This window comes from Giraffa tippelskirchi, chromosome 9, assembly GCF_054371585.1.
Source record: "Giraffa tippelskirchi isolate mGirTip1 chromosome 9, T2T-mGirTip1v1.2.pri, whole genome shotgun sequence".
Classification (NCBI taxonomy): domain Eukaryota; kingdom Metazoa; phylum Chordata; class Mammalia; order Artiodactyla; family Giraffidae; genus Giraffa; species Giraffa tippelskirchi.
In genome coordinates this window covers 164,032,501-164,056,640 of record NC_137283.1, presented here as the reverse complement: position 1 = coordinate 164,056,640, position 24,140 = coordinate 164,032,501, and the positions used below count along the sequence as shown (strand labels likewise).

At 50.2% G+C, this 24,140-nt stretch overlaps 1 protein-coding gene and 1 long non-coding RNA gene across 11 annotated transcripts in view; one reads left to right on the top strand and one right to left on the bottom strand.

Moving 5' to 3' along the window:
* Positions 1-24,140, top strand: part of RPS6KA2 (ribosomal protein S6 kinase A2) — a 330,001-nt gene that overhangs the window by 151,773 nt on the left and 154,088 nt on the right. The window contains exon 1 of one of the 6 annotated variants that reach the window (XM_081530726.1): positions 12,541-12,692. The exons of 3 other annotated variants lie outside the window; for them this stretch is intronic. Coding sequence is in view for 2 of the 3 variants with exons in the window: in XM_081530721.1 (XP_081386847.1) it covers positions 20,147-20,245 (99 nt within the window). In the remaining variant the exon portion in view is untranslated. Of the gene's footprint in view, positions 1-12,540; positions 12,693-19,884; positions 20,246-24,140 lie in introns of those variants that run through there. 2 more of the 6 variants (XM_081530721.1, XM_081530722.1) reach the window with 2 other exon arrangements.
* LOC145521790 (uncharacterized) lies at positions 270-19,162 on the bottom strand. Of its 5 annotated transcripts, none has more exons than XR_014065698.1 (5): positions 18,242-19,162; positions 11,309-11,384; positions 10,891-11,089; positions 2,087-2,153; positions 270-496 (listed from the first exon to the last, which is right to left on the bottom strand). It is a non-coding gene; the product is annotated as an uncharacterized LOC145521790 (long non-coding RNA). The 5 variants fall into 5 exon arrangements; XR_014065697.1 differs by lacking the exon at positions 18,242-19,162 and adding an exon at positions 12,750-12,837; XR_014065694.1 differs by lacking the exon at positions 18,242-19,162 and adding an exon at positions 12,589-12,727.

Below are 24,140 nucleotides of genomic sequence, written 5' to 3'. Positions count from 1 at the left end.
GTCGGCATCTCTACGGATTCTAAGCGAGCTTAGTGACTGCTGGCATATTTGCTGTCACCAATATTTCAAAGTGACAGTGTGAAGGGCTTCAAGGACGACATTTGTCTTCTCCCTTCCGTAAGATTAAAGCATTCATACTTTTCCTTGGATTACTTTTGTCATTCTGGGAAGAATTGTCTCCTATTGATAAAGGGTTCTCACTGAGCAGGGAAATAGCCTAGCGGGCATCACAACTCCTCTGGAAGGTTTAGAAATACAACGGCAGTGAGTCAAGTGCACATCTCTAGTTTTATTGCTTGCAAAGGCCCATTTTTCAGGTCCACTTACATAAGGCTGTGCATTGAGATAATTGCATAATCTGGTTAAAAAAAAAAATCTTTGAATCACTGCCCACACGATACAACACTTTTCTGTACTTGCTGAGCTGCACAAATGGTTGCAGATGGTCCATTAGAAGAAGACATGGTCTGCTGTTCACCAAGAAAATAAGATGTAGCTATGAGACAGAGTATAGAAAGGAACAGAGTGAGCCAAGATGTCTGGGTTCTAACCTAAAACGTGATCCTGAGCAAGGCACTGGTGCTTCCTGGTGGGAGGGGTCCACAGCTCTCAGAGGAGGTGCTGGGTGAGGGTCTGTAATGGGGTCTCATCAGGGGCAGTTCCTGCAGGCAGGGGACCTTTGCACGGAGCCACCCATGGGACATAGTTTTAGGTGTTGGAAACAGACAAATGACCTGTCTAGGGATTGAAAGTGAAAATGTTAGTCGCTTGGTCTTGTCCGATTCTTTGGGACCCTATGGACTGTAGCCCACCAGTGTCCCCTGTCCATGGAGTTCTCCAGGCAGGAATCCTGGAGTGGGTCGCTATTTCCTCCTCCAGGGTTATCCACAAACCAACTTGGCCCGCCTCGGCTTATGCACCTCCTCAAACCCTGAGAAGCCACCCAACGCAGATGAGTCCTGCCGTCCCGTCCCTGGTCCGGGGGTGGGGGGTGGCCCTTTCTGTAGATTGGTCTGAGGGTCAGCATCATTTAGAATTTTAGCTGAGACATCAGAGAGAGAGAAAGAGAAGGAAGGAGACAGAGAGGGAGGGAATTGGGTGAGCATGTGGCCAACACATTCAATTTCCCCGGCCCACGGGATATCACCCATGCTCACATGCCTGGGTCAGTTTACCCTGACACCCAGCTTTGCAGGAGCAGCGATGCATTAGGACTCTGTCTGAGGCAAGCGGGTGAGTGTGCGGGACACAGGTGCGAAGAAGTCATCTTGTCTTGATCCTCAGGGATGATGGTAGAAGGGGGACAATCACACCGACCCTTCCCCCCACCTTGACCCCCCAACACCTCTGGGCAGCAGCGGGGGTCTCCCTTCTTGTCAGTCTCCTGGTCCCTGCTGCAAAGTGGGTGCTGTGTTGATTCAGTGTCTGTGAGTAGGGATGCAGTGATGGAAGACTTCCTGCGGGGACCCCAAAATAGAAAGCCCAGGGGAACCTGTCTCATTCCCACAGAGGAGAAAGGAAATCTGGCTCAGCAGCTTGGGGAGTGAGTAAAGTGTGCATTTTTGGTAATTCCCAACAAAACAAACGAGCGTGATGTTGAGGGAACCTTCCTCGTAGAATATAAATCTCTGCCATCATGCTAGTCTGATTTACGTTTCAGCCTTGAGGCTAATATTCTTTTAAAGGTAACAAAGATCTTTTAAAAACAAGAATAGTTTAAAGACCATCATCTTTCTGCCCTTGTGGTGACCACTACCTGTCAATGAGGGCCTGACACACAATTCTGAACCCCATGCTGGGAGCCTGTTGTTGGGAAAGTTAGCAGGAAGACAGGGCTCCTACAACCCCAGGATCTCAGATCAGGGATTAAACCAGTGCCCCTGGCATTGGAAGCAGAGTCCTAACCACTGGGCCCCCAGGGAATTCCCACCCAAAGTATCTGGGAGCACCAATCACCGGGGATGTCCCCCCAACCCTGACTTCACCTCGACCCGGGCCTACGTGCCTGATCAGGGGTGGAGACTCCGCCAGCATCAGCCCACCCCCGCGTCTGCAGTCCAGTCCCGAACCCTAATCCCTTACTCACCACCTGCTTCATGCAGGAGGCTGTCCTCAAAGTGGAGGCTGCTGAAGGAGTTCTGTAATGCTTCCCCCTGCGTATGTGACATGAGAAACATACAATCATCACAGGAAGGATTGCACAGGATCCCTGGAAAAACTGCGGGTGTGGGTGCAGTGAAAGTGAAAGTCGCTCAGTCGTGTCTGACTCTCTGCGACCCCATAGACTATACCATGTAGTTCTCCAGGCCAAAATACTGGAGTGGGGAGCCATTCCTTTCTCCAGGGGATCTTCCCAACCCAGGGATTGAACCCAGGTCTCCCGGACTGCAGGCGGATTCTTTACCCACTGAGCCACCAGAAAAGTCCAACCACCACGATAAAGCAAAGCCTGCAAAGCCCATGGTGTGATTGTTGGTTCCCGGTGCTCAAAAAAGCTGCGTTTACACTACACTGTAGTCTATTAAGTGTGCCGTAGCATTATATCTTTAAAAAGTGCACATCTTAATTACAAATACCGTACCGCTAAAAACGGCCAGCCATCATCTGGGCCTTCAGCTAGTCTCCGTAACGATGTCAGAGATCAGAGATGACCAGAACAAATGCAGTAGCAGTGAAAAGCTCGAGAGAACTGTGAGAATGACCCAAAGGTGGCACGGGGACCTGAAAGTGAGCAAACGCCGTGAGGGAAATGCCGCCGGCAGCCTCTCTGGGCGTGGGGCGGCCACGGACCCTCGGCGTGTGAGAACCACGGTGTGTGAAATGCAGTCAAGGGAGGTCTGCGTGGAACTAGAACACAAGCTGGCACATCAGACGATGTGAGAGTCACCGGGTGCCGAGGGTTTCCCAGAAGAAAGACGTTTTCTCCACTGTGGAAAGGAAACCGTGAGCAAAAGCTTCTATTTGAGTTTGGCCTTGACAGACGGGGGTGAGCGGGTACACCCCCGCTTTGCAACGCCTTGGTTTCTAATCCTGCCAGGTGACCACATGAATGCTCACCTGTGCTTTGAGCATTTTCCCAGGAGCAAAGGGAAGCTCATTTATGTATTTTGAGTGTGTAAAATCAGGGGAAAAGTTCGCATACACAGAAACACACATGCACGTACACACACACACGTGAATGAACGGTGTGCATTGATTTTATAAGTGTCGAATTTGATCAAGAAAAAAGACCAGCAATGAAAAACAGGGTGTCGGGAATGCTTGAGGGCAGAGATGCAGGAGAGGGTAGGGGAGCAGCCCCAGGCCCCAGACAGGCCTGGGAGGGCAGCTGTGGAGAGGCTGGCTGGTCCAGGCGGGCTGGACGGGAGAGGGGAGACCGTGGCTGATGGGAGAGGGGCTGGAGGGCTGATGGGGACACGTGGTGGGTGTCCTGAGAGGTAGCGTGGAGCTGGTTCCATGAGCAGTGGTGCCCCAGGAGGTGGAGGGCTGAGCAGTGTGAGGCCCGAGTCTGTTAGTGAAGTGTGGCTGGGAGTGAAGTTGGGGAAGGAGATGGAGAGGAGCGCTTAGACTCAGGGGCAGAGATGGTCGAGGGGCAAGTGAACCTTCGCATCGTGGCACAGGTGAATCCCGAGGGCCTGGCTATTGATGGGATGCCAAGGCGTGGTGTAGAGGAAAGAGTAAATGTGTGCCGGTGCCAGGCACCCCCGTCCCGAGTCTGAACTTTGTGAGTGGGAGACGGCCGATGCCATCACAAAGGTAAGGGCCCCGAGGAGAGGCAGGGGTGGGTTGGTTAGTGTCAGTTGCTCAGTCGTGTCTGACTCTTTGTGACGCTATGGACTGTAGCCCGCCAGGCTCCTCTGTCCATGGGATTCTCCAGACAAGAGTACTGGAGTGGGTTGCCATTTCCTCCTCCAGGGAATCTTCCCAACCCAGGGATCGAACTCGGTTCTCCTGCATTGCAAGCAGATTCTTTACCATCTGAGCCACCAAGGAAGCCCCTGGTGTGGAAATGAGTCTTATAAACACAGATTGGAGAATCCAGATGGAGCCATACAGCAGACAGTTATAAATAAAAGATCAGGGCTATTGAGAGCTATCAGAGCTGGAAAAACAAGTTTAGAAATTAGCTATGTTAAGGCGATAGATGGCGGAAAGTGAAGAACTAAAGAGCCTCTTGATGAAAGTGAAAGAGCAGAGTGAAAAAGTTGACTTAAAACTCAACATTCAGAAAACTAAGATCATGGCATCTGGTCCCATCACTTCATGGCAAATAGATGGGGAAACAATGGAAACAGTGACAGACTTTATTTTGGGGGGCTCTAAAATCACTGCAGATGGTGACTGCAGCCATGAAATTAAAAGACGCTTGCTCCTTGGAAGAAAAATTATCACCAACCTAGAAAGCATATTAAAAAGCAGAGACATTAGTTTACCAACAAAGGTCCATCTAGTCAAAGCTTTGGTTTTTCCAGTAGTCATGTATGGATGTGAGAGTTGGACTATAAAGAAAGCTGAGCGCCAAAGACTTGATGCTTTTGAACTGTGGTGTTGGAGAAGACTCTCGAGAGTCCCTTGGACTGCAAGGAGATCCAACTAGTCCATCCTAAACGAAATCATCCCTGAATATTCATTAGAAGGACTGATGCTGAAGCTGAAACTCTTAACATTTTGGTTACCTGATTCGAACATCTGACTCATGGGAAAAGACCCTGATGCTGGGAAAGATTAAAGGCCAGAGGAGAAGGGGACAACAGAGGATGAGATGATTGGATGGCATCACTGACTCAATGGACATGAGTTTGAGCAAGCTCCAGAAGTTGGTGATGGACAGGGAGGCCTGGCGTGCTGCAGTCCATGGGGTTGCAAAGAGCTGGACATGACTGAGCGACTGAACTGAACTGAAGGCGATAGATGAAAATGCTTGAATGCTGAACCCCTGAGTGAGAATCACTGGTTCACGAATACATGAATTCATCCACTTGTTCAATCGAGGAACAGCCATTCAATGTCTCGCCCGTGCCAGCTGCCTCCTCGCCAGACGAGACAGAGCCTCTGCTCTCTTTCCTCTTTGTCCAGTCACGGACACAGTCACGGTCATTGTAAAGTGTGTGATGCAGGCGTGTATGTTACACTGTAGGGAAAGAGCATGAAAATCAAGGGTGGGGCAACGTGTATGGGGGACATATGTACCAGTGTGTACATACATGTGAATATGCACATGAGCACATGCATGTGTGTGCACATGTGTATGTGTGCAAGTGGGGGGGGAGTTTCCCAGAAGAGATGGCTCTAAACGAAGTTTTGAGGATGAGAGGAAATTGGACAAATGAAGGTTCTATTTTTTAAAAAAATAAAAAAACTCTATGTTCGCATGAATTAAAGTAAATAAGAACAACTGTAGTAAGGAGTTCCAGTTGTTGAGAAGCAGGGAAAGAGGTTGAAGAGGTATGTGGGGCTCTTATGGGTTCATCTCAGGGGCCTGAGCGTCTTCCTGAAAAGTTCGGGGCATCACTGAAGTCATTAGAAGAGGGGGTTAACCAGTTTTAAAACATGTCTGGATAGCTTGTGGAATGACCCCCAAAGCACATTGTCACCATCAGAGCCGCGGTGTGCAGGATGTAGACATGTCTGTGCTCAGACGCCCTCCCCTCACTCCTGAGAGCGTCCAAGAGCCAAGGGAGTGGTGGCTTCCCGCACGCTCCCTACAGCCACGTCCTGCCCCGAGCGCGGAGGCTGGCAGGCCGCAGGCACAAGCGTGTAACACAGCCGGGCTGTCGACAGAGGGGAGAGCAGCTCAGACACGAAGAGACTGAACACAGAAAGCATGGATGTCTGTCCTGACCCGAGCGGCTGGTCACCCCAGGATCGGTACATTCCAAGAGGCCGTAGGAAAAACAAAGCAAGACGCGTCTTCTACCAAGAGAAGAGCTGTAGCAATCAGAGACCAAAAGAGGCCATGGAGCTGTCAGCAGCAAGTTCCAGGAGAGGAGGAGGGACCCCAAGCAGGGCGGTCTGCTCTTACTCCAGGGGCCACGTCCGTGAGAGGGACCTTGCTGGGGTGGCCTGTCCTGGGGCTCAGCCCGCCCCCGCACACGCCCTCCTGGCTCGCCAGCACCACCAGGGAGGGTGGGGTCGCCTGGGACTCAGTGCGGCTCTCAGGGACCCTAATTCTGCCTCCAGGGAGGCTTCTTGCACCAGAGCTTCCCAAAGAAGTGACCGCAAAGCCCCCAGCGCTCACGGTGCCCACCCCCCAGCCCCTCTGCGGCTTTGGCAGGGCTGTGCTCTCTGAAGGCTGGTGCCGGCGAGTCTTGGCGTCGAGTCTAGATGCATCGCCCCAGCCCCTGGCGCCATCACTGCACGGTGTCCTTCTCTGACAGTGTGTCTCTTACAAGGACACCTGACACTGGATTTAGGGGCAACCTTAATCCAGCTGTGGCTGCATTTTGACCTCACTGCTCTTGCAAGGTCCCTATCTCCAAATAAAGTCTCATTCATAGCTCTGTGGGTTGGGACTTCAAACCACCTTTTGGCAGACACAAACCACACCCCGAGTCAGGTTAATCCTCCACGAAAATGACAGATTCCTAGGTTTTTCACATTTTCAGACCGCCGTTTAAAATATTCCCAAGCGATAATGCTTTTGCAATATGCTTTCATGCTTGCAACTTCAGTCTAATCCTTCCTGAGAAGACGGGGAGATGAGCTGAAGCAGTTGCTCCCGGGGAAGGGTGGCAGGATCAGAGACTCAGACTTCCTGAAAAGTCACCAGATCGCCGCCTCCCCGTTGTCCCGGGAAGGAAGCACAGTCACAAGAATAACCGGAAGCAGTGATGTCATCGGCTGGGGGTGGGGGGAGCGGGCACAGGAGATGGGAGGGCCTTGGCTCAGGAGTGTGGTCTGTGCACAGGGCTGAACTTCAGGATGTACCATTGTGAACCTAACATCTGTTCCCTGCTAAAGAATTCTCTTTTTTTGGAAAGTAGATGTCTTATGTCCTCAGCATATAACTGATTGGCCCCCAGTTTCGGGAGGTGATGTGCTAATTACTGGATGAAAGAGAGGAAGCGGGAGGGAGAGGAGGGGCTGGGCAGCTGATCTCTCGAGTCCACTCTGGTCAGTCCTCACTCTTCCCTCTGTCCCGCATCACAAAGCACATTGTGTTGAAAGGCCACGGTGGCTCTCTGCCTGGCAGTCCACTGCCTGATTCGCTCATCTATCCACTCAGCAAATTTTTGCTTTGCATGTTCAGGCATCATGACAGGCACTAAGGTTAGTGGTTTGCAAAACAGATACAGTTCCTGCCCTTGTAGAGTCTACAGTTCATCGGGAAGAAAAGCATTAATCAAATGGTCACACACATACACCTGGGCGCATGCTCAGTCACTCCAGTCGTGTCTGACTCTCTGCAGCCCTATAGACTGTAGCCCGCTAGGCTCCTTTGTCCATGGGATTCTCCAGGCAAGAATACTGGAGCAGGTGCCATTTCCTTCTCCAGGGGATCGTCCGGACCCAGGGATCGAACCCCAGTCTCCTGTGTCTCTCGCATCAGCAGGCAGATTCTCTACTGTCTGAGCCCCCAGGGAAGCCCATCGGGAAGAAAAGCATTAATCAAATGGTCACACACATACAGCTGAGTATTCCAACCGAAATAATTTAAATAATTGCCATTGCCTTGCGAGCATCTCATCGGGGCCCTGGCTGATTCTGGGGTTCATGGAAAGCATCCTGAAGCACTGGTGTTGGGTATGAGAGCTGCAGGTGGAGTCTACCCTTGTGGGGGGTGGGGTCACGGTGTGGCCCAGATGGGGATTAGGGCTGTGCAGTGGCTTCGAGACCCTTAGGAGTGGGGCCCACCCGAGAGCTCAGAGAAGGGTGTGTGGCTGGAGCCAGGAGCAGGAAGGGGCAGTGTGGGGAGACGGGGGGAAGGCCGAGCTCAGTTCAGACGTTTCCATCAGGCTGTTTCCACAGATCTGTGTGAGGACCAGCAAACGTGCTTGGCTTTGTAGGAAAAGAAAGACAGCCCAAGACACTGATCTGGGAATAGCTTTGAGATGTTAGTCAAAACATGGCTGTTTCACAAAGCTTCTGATAGATCATCAGTTTCTATACATGGGAATACTATTAAAATTGTATTTTAAAAGTTTTCCAATTTTATGGGGTTATTAATGAAATAAAATTGATCCTTGTGGTATGGTAAGAAAAATCAATCTAAGTGGTAACAAGTACTTGTGAGATTAATTTTCATTTTATTTTTTGGAAATTAATTCTTAGATAATTACTGCTTTGTACTTTGTGCTCAGATTATAATGTGGTCGATTTTTTGTAAATATTTCATGTGAACTTGGAAAGAATCCACAATCTAAAGTGGTTGGATATATGTGCTTGTTCCTTAAGTCAACTTTCTTAAATGTATTGTTTAATTATTCAAATATTTACTGATTTTTGTTCCTCTGCTTGATTTTTCATTTATTGAGAGATGTGTTGGGCATTTCTCCAAATGATAATGGATTTGTCTATTTCTCTTCTTGATCCTGCCAAATTTCGATGAATATATTTTTAAGCTTTATTATGTGGTACAGGCAAGTTTGGAATTATTGTGTCTTCCTGGTGAATTGAAACTTCATCAATATGTAGTGATTTTTTTTTATATTTTCACATGCTTGTCATTTGTATGACATTAATGTTGCTTCATCATCTTTCTCTTTATTAGTATTTGCATGACATATCTTTCCCATTCTTTTATTTCAAGTTTTCTGTGTCTCTTGTTTTAGAATTATCTCTGTAACTAAATCCATTTTAAAACAATTTGGCCTTTTTTGTCTTTTGACTGGAGAGTTCAGCCCATTCACATTGATTGCAATTTTTGATATGTATTCATTTCTTTCTACACTTTTTGTTTGTGTAAAAGGTCTAGGTTTTGACTTTGCCTTACTTACAATCTAATAATAAGCATGCTCCTATTTTAGGGATGTTGGAGGAAGACACAAGCTTCCAGATCAGAGAGAAGGGACTTCCTCACTCAAGTGACACGAGCACCATATTTCCACTGGTTTCCTTTGCCCCCGAATACCCAAGGGGGCATTGCAGGGGGCGACAGATGGATGCTATGCTCACAGTGAACCTGCATCCCAGGCAAGGATTACTGAGCTTATGGACCTTGTGTTTATAACAAGGGGTAAGCAAGCCTGCTCTCTGTCCTAGAGGAAAACGTCACCTCATCCCCCAAAGTTGCTCACTGCAAACACAGCCCTGAGAAACGGGTTGCAAGTGTGGCCAGCGTGAATGGGTGAGGAATGCAGAGCTGTTCTGGTCAGTGGTGGTTGCCACTCCCAACAGCGTGTGCTTTCCATTCATTCTGCTTTTTCTGAATTCCTGTATTTCCTTCTGGAATATTTTCTTGTTCTGTACTTGTGACTCTATTAGTTTAGCAGTTACAGTTGGCTCTCCCATATCCCCGGGTTCCACATCCTTGGATTCAACCAACCTTGGATCCACCAGTGATAACACTGCATTTTATATAAGAGATGGAGCATCTGTGGATTCTGGTATCCGAGGGGTTCTTGGATACCAACGGACAACTGGACACAGTGAATTTTTACTTTTTTATTGATTACTCTAGAAATCTTAGCATGTATATTTAACTTAGTCTAAAAGTAATCTGCGTCCTTACTGACTTCCAGAAAAAGCACAAGGACATTGAAAGGCTGTGACTGTGACCATCCTCCTTCTGCTATGACTTCATTTCTGACGGGATTTTTCTTTCCTCTTTGCTGGCCGTGAGTGTTCAGCTCTCCACGTGGTATTTTCATTGGTTGTGAACTTTCTCAGGTTCTTCAACTGGAGGTGTCTTTCTGATTTGCACCCTGTCAATTTTCAGCAGATCTAACTTTTCCTTTATCAACTGTCTCTTGGACTTTGTCTACTATTGTTTAATCTTACTGTTGTTGTTGTTGCTGTTCAGTCACTAAGCGATGTTCAGCTCTTTGCGACCCCATGGATGGCAGCATGCAAGGATTCTCTGTCCTTCACTATCTCCAGGAGTTTGCTCACATTCATGTCTACTGAGTCAGTGATGCCATCCAACCATCTTATCCTCTGCCGCCCCCTTCTCCTCCTGCCTGCAATCTTTCCCAGCATCAGGGTCTTTTCCAGTGAGTCCGCTCCTCTCATCAGGTGGCTAAAATATTGGAGCTTCAGCATCAGTCCTTCCAAAGAATATTCAGGGCTGATTTCCTTTAGGATGGACTGATTTGACCTCCTTGCAGTCCAGGGAACTCTCTAGAGTCTTCTCCAGCATCATAATTCAAAAACATCAGTTCTTTGGTGCTCAGCCTTCTTTATGGTCCAACTCTCGCATCCGTACATGACTACAGGAAAAACCACAGCTTTGACTATATGGACCTTTGTCGACAAAGTGATGCCTCTGCTTTTTAACACACTGTCTAGTTTGTCATAGCTTTCCTTCCAAGGAGCAAGCACCTTTTAATTTCATGGCTGCAGTCAGTGTACGCAGTGATTTTGGAGCCCAAGAAAATAAAATCTGCTGTAAATTTACATTATTATTATCGTTTTTTTTTTGTAAAGTTCTACTTTTGTTTACAAATCTACTTGATCATTTTATAATCTCTAATTCCCTTGTAATGCCTTCAATCCCCCTTTTGTTTTTTAAACATATTAAGCAAACACACTTTAAATAATTTATACAAAAGCTTCAGTTCCTTAGTCTCTACACTGTCTGATTCTGCAGCTTGTTATCTCTACTCCCTCTTGCTCCTGGTGACCTATCTCCTCGTGAATGTAGCAACTGATGACTGGGAGCTCATATTCCTTACAATTTTCTGTGTTTAAGCTTTGAGACATGTTTGAAGAATGTTCCTCCAGAGAACTTACATTTGCTTCTGCATGGCCCTTTCGCTGCTATGAACTGGGATCTTTAAAAAGGAAGTTTCTGGCTTGGAGTTTTTCAGGTCACACTCGGAGGGTAAGTTTTGTCCTCCAGCTGTCATGTGTGGGAGCCGCAGAAACCAGAGAGGAGAATTCTTTTCTCTTTCTCTTTCCAGCGCTCACACCTGTAAAAGCATTTCTCCTCCTGCAGGGAGAGAATTTCCCAGCTCGCCTTACAGTCTGCCCCACGGGGGTCCTGACTTCAGGGTGGGTCTGACCTGCCCTGCATGACCCAGGCTTTCTCCAGTCCCCACATTTCCCCCCTTGAGTCCCACTCATTCTCCAGATCCTGCTAAGACCTCAGGTCTAGACCACAGGGACTGTCACAGGCTGCAGGACAAAGGCTGCCCGTAACATCACTTACCTTGGGAGAACATTTTCTTATTCTCATTCTTGGTCTGAATTTGTTTTCCCCTGCTCACTGTTGGCTCAGCCATGCTCTGAAAAACATAAGGGGAATTTCCCTTTGTTTTCTGCATCTCAGGAGATCCCCTCTGTATATGTAACCCACCATATTGCCAAGAACGCCCTCCCCCACCAACCAGCCTGGTGCTGTGTCCTTCTGATGAAGGTGAGGGATGGACCACAGGACATGACACGCCGTTGCTTTGTTTTTAGTGGCCCCGCATATTTTTTGATGTGTTTGTCTAGTTCTCATTGCTAACATAAACGTTTAGTGCCTGAAAGGCTGTAGAGGGGTGGGACGTGGGGGGAGCTGGGAGGGAGGTTCACGAGGGAGGGGAGATGTGTGCACCTGGCTGATTCAGGCTGATGTACGGCAGAACCCAGCACAAGGCTGTAACGCAATTATCCTCCAGTTAAAAATAAATATTTAAAAAAAAGAAGACCCCTTGCTAAAAAACTTCTGGCAAGGAGTTTACATTCTCCTTTGTACCCAGTCCAGGTCTTGAGAAACTTTTCTATTATAAGAGGATTTCTTTTTTTCCTTTTTAAGTTACAAAAATCCTTCCTGCTATAGTTTTAACCTGTTTCCTCTTTCCTGTGAGCTCCCTTCCTTTCAAAGTTCCTCTCTAGTTTATGTATGGGCTTGGGTTGACAAGAAAAAGCCCCTTATTTCTCTGTTCATAGCCCAGTCTCCTCATATACACTTGGTCCAAACTCCCCATTTGTTTGTGAGCCACCCTACTGACCGTCTTCGTCAAGAAGGTTCACTGCAGATTTGTGGGATGAGTGTGTCTCATCAGGCAGAGTGTGTCTGCCTCCCTAACAAAGGGTGACAAGCACAGAGCCCCACAAACCAGAGCTTCAAACAGCGGACGCTCACTGTCTGACGGGTCCGAAGGCCTGAGTCCAAGGTCAGGGGCGCAGGGCCCAGCTGCTCGGAATCGCCCCTCCTCTTCTCACTTCCCCCCGGGACCACCTCGCTCCGCCCTCCGCCGCCCTGTCCCTGCGGCCCCCTCCGCTGTCTCTGCCTCGACGCGGCCCGTCTTTTGCGGACACCAGTCAGGCCGGGTGAGGCCCTCCCTGCTCCAGCACGACCTCATCTTCCCAATTACACCTGCTGTGACCCTATTCTCCAAATAAAGCCGCATTCTGAGGTTCTGGGGGTCAGACTTTTAACAGACGTTCTTAGAGGGGTCACGACCCAACCCATAACAACGTGTAAAGAGTGGCGAAGCTCACACCCGGAAGTCCTCCCACAGATGCCGGCACCTCCCGGTGAACGCGAGGCTTTCCGCCCCTCCCCGCTTTAAAACTGATAATCAGAGAAGACCCGGTGAGCGCATGTACGTCAATGGTTTCAAACGTCCTGCCCCGGCTCGCGCACGTGATCAGAGTCTCACCCTGGCGTCCCCCTACGGCCTCTGGAGTAAACTGGGTTTTCACAAGGACGCCTGGCCTCCCTGCTCCCAGACCGCGCGCCCTGCCGCCAAGGACACACGCGCTGTGCGTCCCCAAGGCCGTAAGAAGGCCCCTGGAGGCCGCCACCTGAGCTGGTCTGGGAGACGCTCGGATGCCGGAATCTCGGCCCCAGGGGTGTTTCTTGGTCAAGGGCAGGTGCCCAGGGAAATGAGGACCCTGGCCTGTCTCCCGCCGTGGCCAGCCCTTCCTGTGGCTTCTTTTGACACCCAGCCTAGTGTAGTGCTGTGAATCTGTGAGGACCTGGACGTGCAGACCTTGTCTGACTTCTCCTTGTCCTGTTGTGTAAGTTTAGATGGTTGGTTCACCTCCCTGGGCCTCAGTGTCTCCACCTCGTAAATGGGTTTGCTGTGTCTGGTTCATAGCGTTCACAGTGTATCACAGAGATGGAATGATAATGCAGGCCCAGATCTTCAACAGTCATCACCAAATCCCTTTAAGCCAGCGTGTCAGAGTGCCATGCACAGTGGCCATCCCGAATGTGTCCACTTGGGGGTGAAAGGCTAACAGAGGCCAGCAGTGGTTATCTAGCAGGTAAGGGTAATGAGGACCCCGGGGAGGACGCCCTGGCACCACCTGCGGGGCACGGATTTCAGTAGGCCTCCCGGAGCAATGCTGAATCTTGAGGTGGGAGGGGGCAGGAAGGATGCCCTGGCAGTGGCCATGGCCCCACAGAGGCTGGACACTCCTATTCACACAGGTGTGGGCGCAGCGGGGCCAGGAGGAGAAGTGCTGCGGCAGGAAAATACACTCCTCACCCCTCGGGCTCTGCTTCTAAGAAGGTCACGTTGGTCGGCAGACGGCAGATGAGTTGTGGGGCACGGCCTTGAGCCCGGAAGTCCCATACTCTGGTGAGAACAGCTGGAAAGGAGGGAGACAGGCGCACTATGGAGACAGTATCACGGCAAGTCGGAGTCACTGCACACGGAACCCAGTCATGACACAGTGCTGGTGGTCTCATCTTCTGGTTCGGGTGATGGGGTAACTGGCTGTGCCCTACACCGGATGACACAGACCGATGGGGCAAGCTTCCAGATTAGCATTCTAGAACTTGGAGTGGGGGGCTGCTCCTTTCCTGGGCATGTCATTGATCTTCCTGGGTGGAACTCTTAGGATTTTAAGAAATAACGTCTTTGCTGAGCACTTTACAATTTACAGAGCATTTTCTGATTTTGGTTTCCTGTGTGGATTGCCGGTTTTGCAGTGATGACCTTGTGGGGAAAGTAGACACGTTTCACAGAGGGGTCTTTCTCGCCTCGACACTGGCGAGTTCTGCACGGGGTCAGCCTTTGGGGGGATGTCCTGTGTGCTGCAGAGATTTATCAGCATCCCCGGCCTCTGCCCGCTAGATGCCAGCAGCAGCCTTCCCGTCACCCCTAGTTGTGAGACCCCAGAATGCCCCCAGACATTGCCAACTATACCCCTTGACAAAGTCAGCCCTGGTTCTAGAGGCTCAGAGGATTTCAGCACAGTCATAATCGGAAGAGTGAGTAGGGACGTCATTCCAGATGTTTCCCTTTCTGATGTTCATTCCACAATGCAGCGCTTCTTACTGTGGCATCTTTAGGTCATGCTCACCTCGCCACAGCCGCATTGAATTTGCTCTCTGATAAGGAGGATGTTTATATTCAGCTGCACCTGTTTGGTGTCCAGAACTGCATCATCTCATTTCCAGAAGTACTTTGTTCGTTTTTAAGAGTCTCTTGTTTGTTATTCATATTTTCTTTTTAAAAAATAAATTTGTGTGCTTATTTAATTTGGGCCGCACTGGATCTTCACTGCTCCGTGCAGCCTTTCTTAGTTGCGGCAGCGGGGGCTGCTCTCTAGGCATGGTGCTCAGGCCTCTTCTCACAGTGGCTTCTCTGGTTGGGGAGAGCGGGCTCCAGAGAACAGGCTCAGGAGTCGTAGAGCACAAGGGCTTAGCTGCCTCGCAGCATGTGGGATCTTCCCAGACCAGGGAGCAAACCCTTGTCCCCTGAATTGGCAGGCAGATTCTCACCCACTGGACTACCAGGGAAGTCCTGTTGATCCTATTTTTGTTTCTTTATTTCCTTAAACACATTAATTTTAATTTTATATCCGACACCTGGATAAGTCCAAGAGCTGAAGTCCGCATGTCTGATCCTGCAGTCGGCTGTCTTGCTGACTTTGCTGACCCGCTCCTGTCCCTGTTCCGCCGTGGCTGTGAGCTCCTGGAAGCTGTATGCAAGGAAGTCTTTGAATCCTGGGTTTACTGCGGATTTCTCTAGAGAGCATTTCTGTGTGTCTCTGCCAGGCACCTGGGCTAAGAACCGCCTGTGTGTGTGCTCAGTTGCCCAGTTGTGTCCGACTCTTCGTGACCTCATGGACTAAAGCCTGCCAGGCTCCTCTGTCCATGGAATTTTCCAGGTGAGAATACTGGTGGTGGTGGTGATTTAGTCACTAAGTTATGTCCTACTTGTGACCCCATGGACTGTAGCCCACCAGGCTCCTGTGTCCATGGGATTCTCCAGGCAAGAATACTGGAGTGGGTTGTCATTTCCTTCTCCATGAGACCACTTTAAATTCTCAACTTGAATTTCTGTTCTTGTTTTTAGGTTACACAGAGAGTGACTTAGGGCCACAGCCTGTGTCAGGGATGGCTGCGCTCACAGTGTCTAAGGGGAGACTTGTCCTTCCCTGCCCTCCTTGTCTGCAAGATGGGGGTATTTAGTCCACTTCAGAGCAGGGGCAGAGCCGTGCCACCCCCCACCCTGGATGGGTGGGCTTCTGACTTCCATGGTCCTCACAGGTCGAATCTGAATCTCCGAGTCCGACCCTGAACGGCATTGCTGACTCGGCCCTGAGCACACCCCCTGTAGCTGGTCTGTTGCACAGACCTGGCTTGTGCTTGGGCCATCACATCCCTTCCATTCTTTGTTCAGAGAGTGAACAATGGAAGGCGCCTGGCAAGTTTCATGGCTTTTCTTCCCCTTCTTGAACAAGAGACAACCACATTCACTTTAGGTTTCAAACCTGATCAAGAAGATAGTGTCTCCCATCCTGAAGGCTGATCAAACTCAGACCTTCTCTTTGCCTGGCTTGAGTGTCCATCCCACTGGAAGCCTCCAGCGTCCCTTTCAGGGTCAGAGCGGGAGGAGAGGAGAGACGAAGGTATCCTTAAACTGCTCCTGGCCCGGCTGACCTTGCTGTCTGGACCCGGCCTGACCCCTTCCTCATGGACAGCTGTCTTGTCTTCTTCTGAGGTTACTGTGGCTGGAGAACCCCAGTCCCCCAGACTGCAGCCCACTTACAGGAGAGCAGCCTCTTGTTTTGGAGGTCCTCAGAGTTCTTCCCTCAGCTCTGGGCCTAGTGTGGGCAGGGTCTCAGGGGCCTCCAAGCGGGCCCGTCTCCTGCCCAGCAACCTCTGATCTGTTGTTGTTGTTGTTTAGTTGTTTCAGTCGTGTCTGACTCTTTGCGACCCCATAGACTGTAGCCTGCCAGGCTCCTCAGTCCATGGGATTCTCCAGGCAAGAGTACTAGAGTGGGTTGTCATTTCCTCCTCCAGAGGATTTTCCCAGCTCAGGAATCAAACGCACATCTCCTGAGTTGGCAGGCGGGTTCTTCACTGCTGCTATGTAGGAGACACTGCTACATCCTTTCTGCTCGGCGACCTGGGATGCAGGCCACTCTGTGAACAGCCCCTCCTGGTGCCTCCCTGGGGCCGGGGATGCCCTGCTCCTTCCTGTAGAATCCTGACCCCTAGACATCACAGCTCTCGTGGCGGGGCTTGAAATAAAGGAGGCGGCATCCTCCCAATCCCTGAAAGCCCTCTAGGTGGAGGGAAAGCAAGGTAGGAGGGCATAGACTTTGCCAGTTACCTTCCTGACAAAAGCCTGCCTCCCTTTCCTGCCCAGGGCGGGCTGGTCTCAGAGAAGGACCATGCCCAGTTATCATCCTTGGGATTCTCAAATCCTTTGCCTTCTGTGTTTTCGGGACTTGGTACAAACTTTAGTTTTCATTAATCAATCATGAGATTTTATTTGTTCCAAGTTCCCAATAACCCTATTCTTCCACAGCCTGGGACCCCACCTCCTCTGTCTGCACAGAACACGTCTCCTCGTCCCCAGAGTTCACCCCAAAGCACCCTTCTCCTTGGCTTCTCCAGTTAGGGTCGACCCTTCGTTCATCTCTGTTCATGGAGCATTTTTTTTACATGTCTCTTCCATGTGATGTAAAACCTCCATCAGATTTGTCTATTCACTTTCCATCTCTAACACACGGCTGTGAACTTCTGCAGGTCAGGGGCCGTGTTGTAATCACGTTGTGCTCCCGCATGCCAAACACAGGGCCAGGGACTCAGAGGAGTTCCGTAAACATGTGTTCAACCCATTTTAATGCACACCAACCCGTCTAGTTCTCTCTTAGAAGCAGCAGTAGCCATTGAATTCAGTCCCAGATGGATCGTGCTTAAATCAGGATGAAACTCAGGATAATCAAGGGTCTCTGAGTTCTTGGTCTTCTCTCCAAACCTCCCCACTCTATCATCTGGGCACTAGCCTTTATTAAGCTCATCTTTTCTTTCCCAATATTTGCTAGGGATCGTTTGGAGTCAGGTTAAAGTGAGCCCTGATACCTACCCAAGATTTGCTGATCTGGAGAATTTGGTTGCATTAGCACACACAGTGGTGGAAAATGATTGCTAGAGATTTTGATATATCTCTGTTTTACCGGGACAAAAGCAAACAGACTTGTTCTAGCAATGAAATAAATTCCTCAGTGGAAATATGAAAGCTACTTTTATGTTTCTTTTGAGATGTCCAAGTTCAATAGAGCCATTTTGTAGCATTCGAACATGGGGGATCCTGAATGTCCCATAGACAATGTCTTTCCTGTCTTGTTACAACAGGTCAAATGCTCTTGTTGGTGAAACACAAGCCTTGATCTGGACCTACCCCAAGATGTTTGTCTTGCACAGGGTGCCCTTGAGCTAGCATTGCTGGCAAGCCATAATCCTGTGTCTGACTAGTTGTATCATCTACCCACAGCCGGCCACTTCCTCATTCCTGGAGCCGGTGACCAGCCTGATATCTGCTGTCCATCAAGTGCTCTCTTTGCCAGAGCAGCCACATGGCACAGCCCTGGCCTGTCTTTGTTTGCTTAGAGCTGGGTGCCTGAGTGGTGCTGGCGGGAGACACAGGGTGGTAGGAAGCTCCTCTGCAGAGTAGGGATAATGGCCTCCCCAGCAGAATCCTTGCAGGAAGCAGGACCCGGTTTGGGGCCTATTTTCATTTTAGAGACGCACAGTGGGAACACAGAACAAGCAAGTGTGCTCAGGCTCATCCAGCAAGGAAATGGAAGCGCCAGCATCTTGATGCTAAACTAACTGTGCTTACCCCTGCTAAACCCCAGAGAGTGTCTGACCTCACCTGCTGACCCAGATGCAGCATGAACTTACCAGTTCTTTTCTGGGAGCCTCCGCTGTTTACTCGCTGTAGCAAAGATAGCCTGACACCAGTATTAATGCAGCCTTTGATTAAGCCAGGGGATCATATGACAGGTAGATTTTTCACAATCTGCCTGGCAAAGCAGTACTTGTCACACAGCGCCGTATGCACGGATGCTTCTGGACTTTTCAGGGCGTGGTGGTAGTTTGTTAATGAGATTGTCTGGTCCATGTTTTAAACAAAAATACGTGGACAATGCACAAGAGGAAAACAGAAAAGGCTGCACAAAGTCCAAAGGTCACAAATCTGGAACGGGCCTCCAGCCATCTGATGAGCATTTCTGTTGGGAGGCGGAGGCGGGAAACTGTCTTCCCCTTTAAGGCAAATCCCCTGCAGCCCTACATCCAGCAGCTGGTTTCTGAGGGCCCTGACTCAGGACACCCGATAAATCATCCGTTTGGGTAATTTTCTATATATGGAGTCGGAGGTCATGGAGAACGGATGTATGTCTTTGTTCTCCAAACACAGCCGCGGAGGCTGCCCCAGCTGGCTGCGGCCCCCCTGGGCTGCGCGGGGGTCCACTCATCACCAGGCAGGGACTGGCGGATCCCCAGGTCGGGCGCCCGGGCTGCGGGGACGCGCCCAAGGGGAGGGCCGCTGGGGCCAAGGGGCGAAGGGCGGTGTAGAGCTCACGTGTGCAGGCTCTTGGCGCACCCTCCACCTCGTTTTGTTTCGTTTTCTAGAAGTGTTTGCTAATCAGCAATCAAAGTTTTGTTCTGCACAGAAATGCATGAGGGCCAAGTCGTTATATGGATGCTTTAAGGAAAGAAAACACAATGACACTCCAAGCTAGGACAACAGCCCAGCAGGCCAACCAGAGAGACGGCGACAGTCGCTGCCGAGCAGCCTCGCAGCTCGCCCCGCGCGGCGCCGCGGTCCCCTCCGCGGGCTCATTAGGGATGCGACGCCGAGGGCGCTGATTGGCGGAAGGGCGGTAGGGGCGGAGCCACAGCGAGCGCGTACGCGGAAGGAGGGGGTGGGGAGAAGAAGCGAGAGCCTGGGGCAGCGGGGCGCTGGGCGCTGGTTGGTGGTAGTGGCGGGGAACGAGGAGGTGGGCGAGGCCGGGCGTGGCGGCGGGCTCTGATTGGTGGTAGTGGTGGGGGGCGGGACAGGGAGGGGCTGTCCGGGGCTGGTTCTCCGGGCCGGAGGCGCAGGAGGAGTAGGAGGAGGGGGAGGGGAGAGCCCAGGGCGGCAGGCTCTGATTGGCGGTAGTGGCTGTGGGCGGGGTGTGGGGGCGGGGCTGCCCGGGGCTGGTCCTCGCAGGCTGGACCAGGAGGAGAAGGAGGAGGGGGAGGAGGAGGAGGAGGGGAGAGCCCAGGGCGGCAGGCTCTGATTGGCCGCAGTGGCGGAGGGCCGGGCGGGGCGGCGGGGTCTGATTGGCGGTAGTGGCTGTGGGCGGGGCGCGGGGGCGGGGCTGCCCGGGCTAGTCCTCACAGGCTGGACCAGAAGGAGGAGGGGGAGGGGAGGGGGACGGGAGAGCCCGGGGCGGCAGGCTCTGATTGGCCGTAGTGGCAGAGGCCAGGCGGGGCGGCGGGCGCTGATTGGCGGTAGTGGCCGTAGGCGGGGCGCAGAGGGGCGGGGCTGCCTGGGGCTGGTCCTCGCAGGCTGGACCAGGAGGAGAGGGAGGAGGAGGAGGAGGAGGAGGAGGAGGGAGGAGGCGGGAGCGCTGGGCCCCCGGCCGCTGTGGCCGGCTCGGCCTGCCCTTTGTGCCCGCTGCCCGCGCCCCGCGCCGATGGCCGCCGTGCCGGGCTCCCCGGCCGCTCGCGCCCGCGAGCGGACCTGACCCCACGTGCCTGGGATGCGCCGGGGATGCGCGTCCTCCGGCCCTGCGGCTCCTCGCGGCTGGGCGCCGGGCGATGGAGCTGAGCATGAAGAAGTTCACGGTGCGCAGGTTCTTCTCCGTTTACCTGCGCAAGAAGTCGCGCTCCAAGAGCTCCAGTCTTAGCCGACTCGAGGTAAATGCCCTCGCCTCTGAGCGCGCGGGTACCCCGGTCCCCGCCGCGCCCTGGAGGAGGCTGCGGGTCTTGGGGCCGTCGCGAGCCCTTCCGATTGTCAGATGCACGGTCACCCTGCGACCCGTGTCAGGGAGCTAAAGTTGAGAGTCGCTCCGGTCTTCCTAAAACCGAACGTTATTGTCGGGAGTTAGTAAATCCTTGGACCGGTCTTCGGATCTTCAGCGGGAACTAAGCTCTGCCCGCGTTGAATCTCTAATCCGTTTTGTTCTACGCTCTGTGCAGGATTTGGGGTAGTCACCCTGGGTGCCCACAGGGTGCTCTGGGTGGAGAGGGTTTCAGCCTGTGCCGCTCCGTCTGGCACCTCAGAAGTCCCAAGTACACAGCCTCCCCAGCCCCACCCTCGGCTGGTGTTGATCAGGTTTATTTTACAGAGACCCAAAGCCACACAGATACTACCATATAGTGTAGATTGTTCGTGTATTTGAAATCAGTGTAGAATTGACGAAAGGGGATTTTTTTTTTTAGAGCAGCACCACAATCCACCTGGACTAGTCTGAAATGGTGCTCTGTGGTAAAGTGCCTGATGCAATAGCCCTGTGCCTCTGGGTGTGATATGGATTCATTCTGAAACCCAGAGGACCCTCTTCTCCGGTCCTGCATCTTGTCATCTTCGAGTTTCCAAGTGGTCTGTGCACGGTTCTCTAATGTGTTTTGTATTTCAACAATCACATCTTATTCTCTGCATTCCAGTGTCCAAACTACATGGTTGAATCTATAGATAACCAAATTGTGAAGCATGCTTAAGTGAAAAAGAGACATCATGGGGGTTTTTTGGGGGGTGGGGGGCGTGGAGCTAGTGGACACAACCTAGAGGTTTCTTTTGACATTGTCCTTGCCTTTGCCACAAGGCTGGCACCTATGGAGGTTTTGATGTGTTTGCTTCTAATGAAGTCACATCAGTGGGAACAATGTCACATTTTTCATCTTGGTTTCTTTGTCCTGGCTGCCATGATATTAGATACAGGCATGGGTTCTGTAACAAGAGATCTTTAAGCGAAGCTCAGGAGTAGACATGAAAGCAACAGAGAAGTACTTGTTTTAAAAGTTTCTGTTATGAAATCACTAAATCAGAATTTTAAGGACTAGGTAGGATCTCTGTGACTGGTTTCTGAGGATAAAACATATCTTTCAAATACAACTATTAATTCAATAATTCAATAATGGAGGAGGGCTTCCTTTAAACCTCATGCTGACAGATGAAGCATAAGTTCATTGGGGTAAGTCATTTTCCTGTGTGTCAGGCATTTAAAAAACAACAAAGTGGACAAGAACAGAAACTCAGAAGAGTATTTACCTTCATACCTAAATGCCAAGTTTATTATACAGCTTCTTGTCTCCCTCCATTCATGTCCTTGCCAGGGGGAGGAAGTGAACTCCGGTGTTGTTTAGGAAAAGGAGCATAAACACTGGCCCCCCTGGGTGTCAGGAATCCTATGGGCACGATACCTTTACCACTGGTGTTCTGGGCTGTGGAAGTGCCTCAAAAAAGAATACAATAGGAACCAAGTGGGGAGTGGGGACAGAGAAGTGATGCTGCTTCGGTGTGAAAATAAAATTTCTGTATACAAAATGAAACTATAAATAAACCATCAGACATGCAGAAGGTCTAGCAGATGGGGAAGAAATGTAGCACGTTGACCTGTTAACACGTGGTCAGTGAGCAGTTCGTGTGACCCAGGTGCCCTGGCTGGAGGCGGACAGAAGTGCTGATAAAGATGCCCAGGGCTGATTCTGTGCTCCGATCTCTGCAGACGCTCTCAGCAGCTGCTCGTAGTTGATCCCTGTGAAAATCCAGGTAGACATGTGTTACTATCCTCATTCTACTGCTAGGGAGGAAAAACCCTCAGAACAAAAGCTGAGAATCCTGCTGAAAACTTAACAACCAAGTCATTCTGCAAGTGTTAACTGAGATCCTGCTGTGTGTGTGCACAGCCCTGTTCTGGGCATTGTAGATCCAAAATACCTAGGACGTAGCAGTCCTGGCCTCATGGTGCCTCCACCTGGTGGGGGATCTATTGAGTGCTGACCTGTGCTTCAGTCCAGTAAATCCCACATTCCTGCCCGGCTACCTTCCAGCGTTCCCCAAAGAAGCCTGTCTATTCAGTAGCTCAGTCAGTAAAGAATCTGCCTGCAACGCAGGAGACTTGGGGTCGATTCCTGGGTTGGGAAGATCCCCTGGAGAAGGAAATGGCAACCCACTCCAGTATTCTTGCCTGGAGAATCCCATGGGTAGGGGAGCCTGGTGAGCTACAGTCCATGGGGTCCCGAGAGTCAGACACGATTTAGTGACTAAATCACCACCACCATTCATTCATTCAGTTACAGATTAGAGACCAAGAACCATTCACCAAAAAAATGTGAAATTTAGGAAGGAAGTTTGTCAGTTATTTGAGTTTGAGCAATAGGACATATAAAGTACTTAACATGGATGTGTATTTCCTCTGTTTGGACTAATGAAAAAGATAGCTCATTTTGTAAAAAGAAACTTATTTTTTAATTCTTTCTGTGAAATTTATATTTTAAAATAGACACAGAGACTGAAAAATTTGTTTTGTTTAAATTCAGTATCTAGTGATATTAACAGGAAAGTAACAGTAGTTATTATATTTGGAGACTGAAACAGTATCATCTTTATCAAAAAGGCTCCTAGGGAGAGACTTGGTGTTTCATACTTGCTTTTACATTTGACTTGACTTTTGGGTTTAAAACTCAGCATTTGGTAAACTCTAACGAACAGAGAAGCCAGGTTGCTTAATATAAGATTTGGAATCAGTTTATAAATTACAGCTTAAATGTTTTTATAGTGTATCAGCATAGTGCCAGCTGAGTTGGCTAAATCATTGACTGGCAAGGATGATTTTGGGGGCTTCTAAATGGAGTTTGGATATCTTGAATCTATTTCTATGTGCATACCCTAGAAAGGCTTCAGGGCTCAGCATCTGCCAGACCCTCACCCCCAAGAAAGCTCTGATCTCAGGTCATTGGCAGCATTGCCTAAGAACCATAGCACTTCTGTAAGGTGTAACTATTGCCTCATCTAACTGTCCATTTTATAGTTGAGACAGTGGGGCCCAGGGAAGCAAAATGACTTGCTTATACTTCTAACATGTTTGGCAGGAAGTTCTTCCTATGAGAGCATGTGCTGTCTCTTATTAATTTTAGCCATTTCAGGTTGTGTGGTTTTTTGGAGTTTACCATGGATTACAAGATGCACGGATGAAGGCTATTTTCATTTTTAAAAAGAAAGCTACTCTAGGGGATATTTTTGGAATGTGCTCCATAACCTAAAATTATCCTAGAGAACCTTTTCTGGAAGTTGGGAAGTTCTTGGTGGGCTTTGCAGTAGAGCCACTGAAATTAGAGTCTCACTTTTACCTCTCATAGCAGGGCAGTTCCTTCAATTCTCTCAGCCTCGTTTTTCTCCTCTGTGAAATCGGAATGATCGTGACTCTTACCTCATAGGCTTTGTATGATGATTCTGAGCTACTATACATAGAGGTTTAACATGGAGACTGGAAGATAAAATCAGTAATCAATCATTGTTAGCTATGGGTATTGATAAAGTATTTCCCAGGTTTATTGATGTTTTTCATATTGTTCAATGACTACCGGTTCTGTCTGAACCTGAGATTGCACACCACCCTCACCGTCTCCCCCGAGGCCTACAGATCCCATGGCCTGTGCTATGTCCCAGCCTAGTAATTAATTAATTGTTGAGATGCCCGTCCTGAGCACCTTGGGGAAGGAAAGGCAGAGGTCAGTTCTCGCAGACCGCATTCCAGCCTGATTCGTTCAATAGCAGTGGCCCCACTGGCTAAGATGGAGCTCCCGTCAT